This window comes from Anopheles bellator, chromosome 1 (genome assembly GCF_943735745.2).
Source record: "Anopheles bellator chromosome 1, idAnoBellAS_SP24_06.2, whole genome shotgun sequence".
Taxonomy (NCBI): domain Eukaryota; kingdom Metazoa; phylum Arthropoda; class Insecta; order Diptera; family Culicidae; genus Anopheles; species Anopheles bellator.
In genome coordinates, this window is record NC_071285.1 from 21,865,225 (window position 1) to 21,865,471 (window position 247).

The 247-nt window shown below is 67.6% G+C and overlaps 1 protein-coding gene across 1 annotated transcript in view; it reads left to right on the forward strand.

The window, feature by feature from the left end:
• LOC131216041 (proton-associated sugar transporter A-like) overlaps window positions 1–247 on the forward strand; it is a 6,470-nt gene continuing 6,223 nt past the window's right edge. Inside the window, exon 1 of the mRNA XM_058210439.1 lies at window positions 1–223. Coding sequence (XP_058066422.1) covers window positions 1–223 — 223 coding nt within the window. The remainder of the gene's footprint in view (window positions 224–247) is intronic.

A 247-nucleotide genomic window follows, 5' to 3' on the forward strand; every position in this document is an offset into this window, starting at 1 on the left:
ATGTACCGGGAGGCGAAGGGCGTCTACAACTGGCTTGCGACGTTGGCGATCAGTGTGGCCACGGCATTGAGCGCTTTCAGTCCGGCACGGTGCTTCGCTCGACCGTCCTCGAAGCGCTACTCCAAGCAGACCCCGCAGATCGGCATGGTGAAGGTCGGACCCGGCGGTGGTCCTGCGGCGGCCGGACCACGGCGGGTAGCCCTCACCCGCAAACCAAGCGGCACCGGCGATCCGGTGCTGCGGGAGC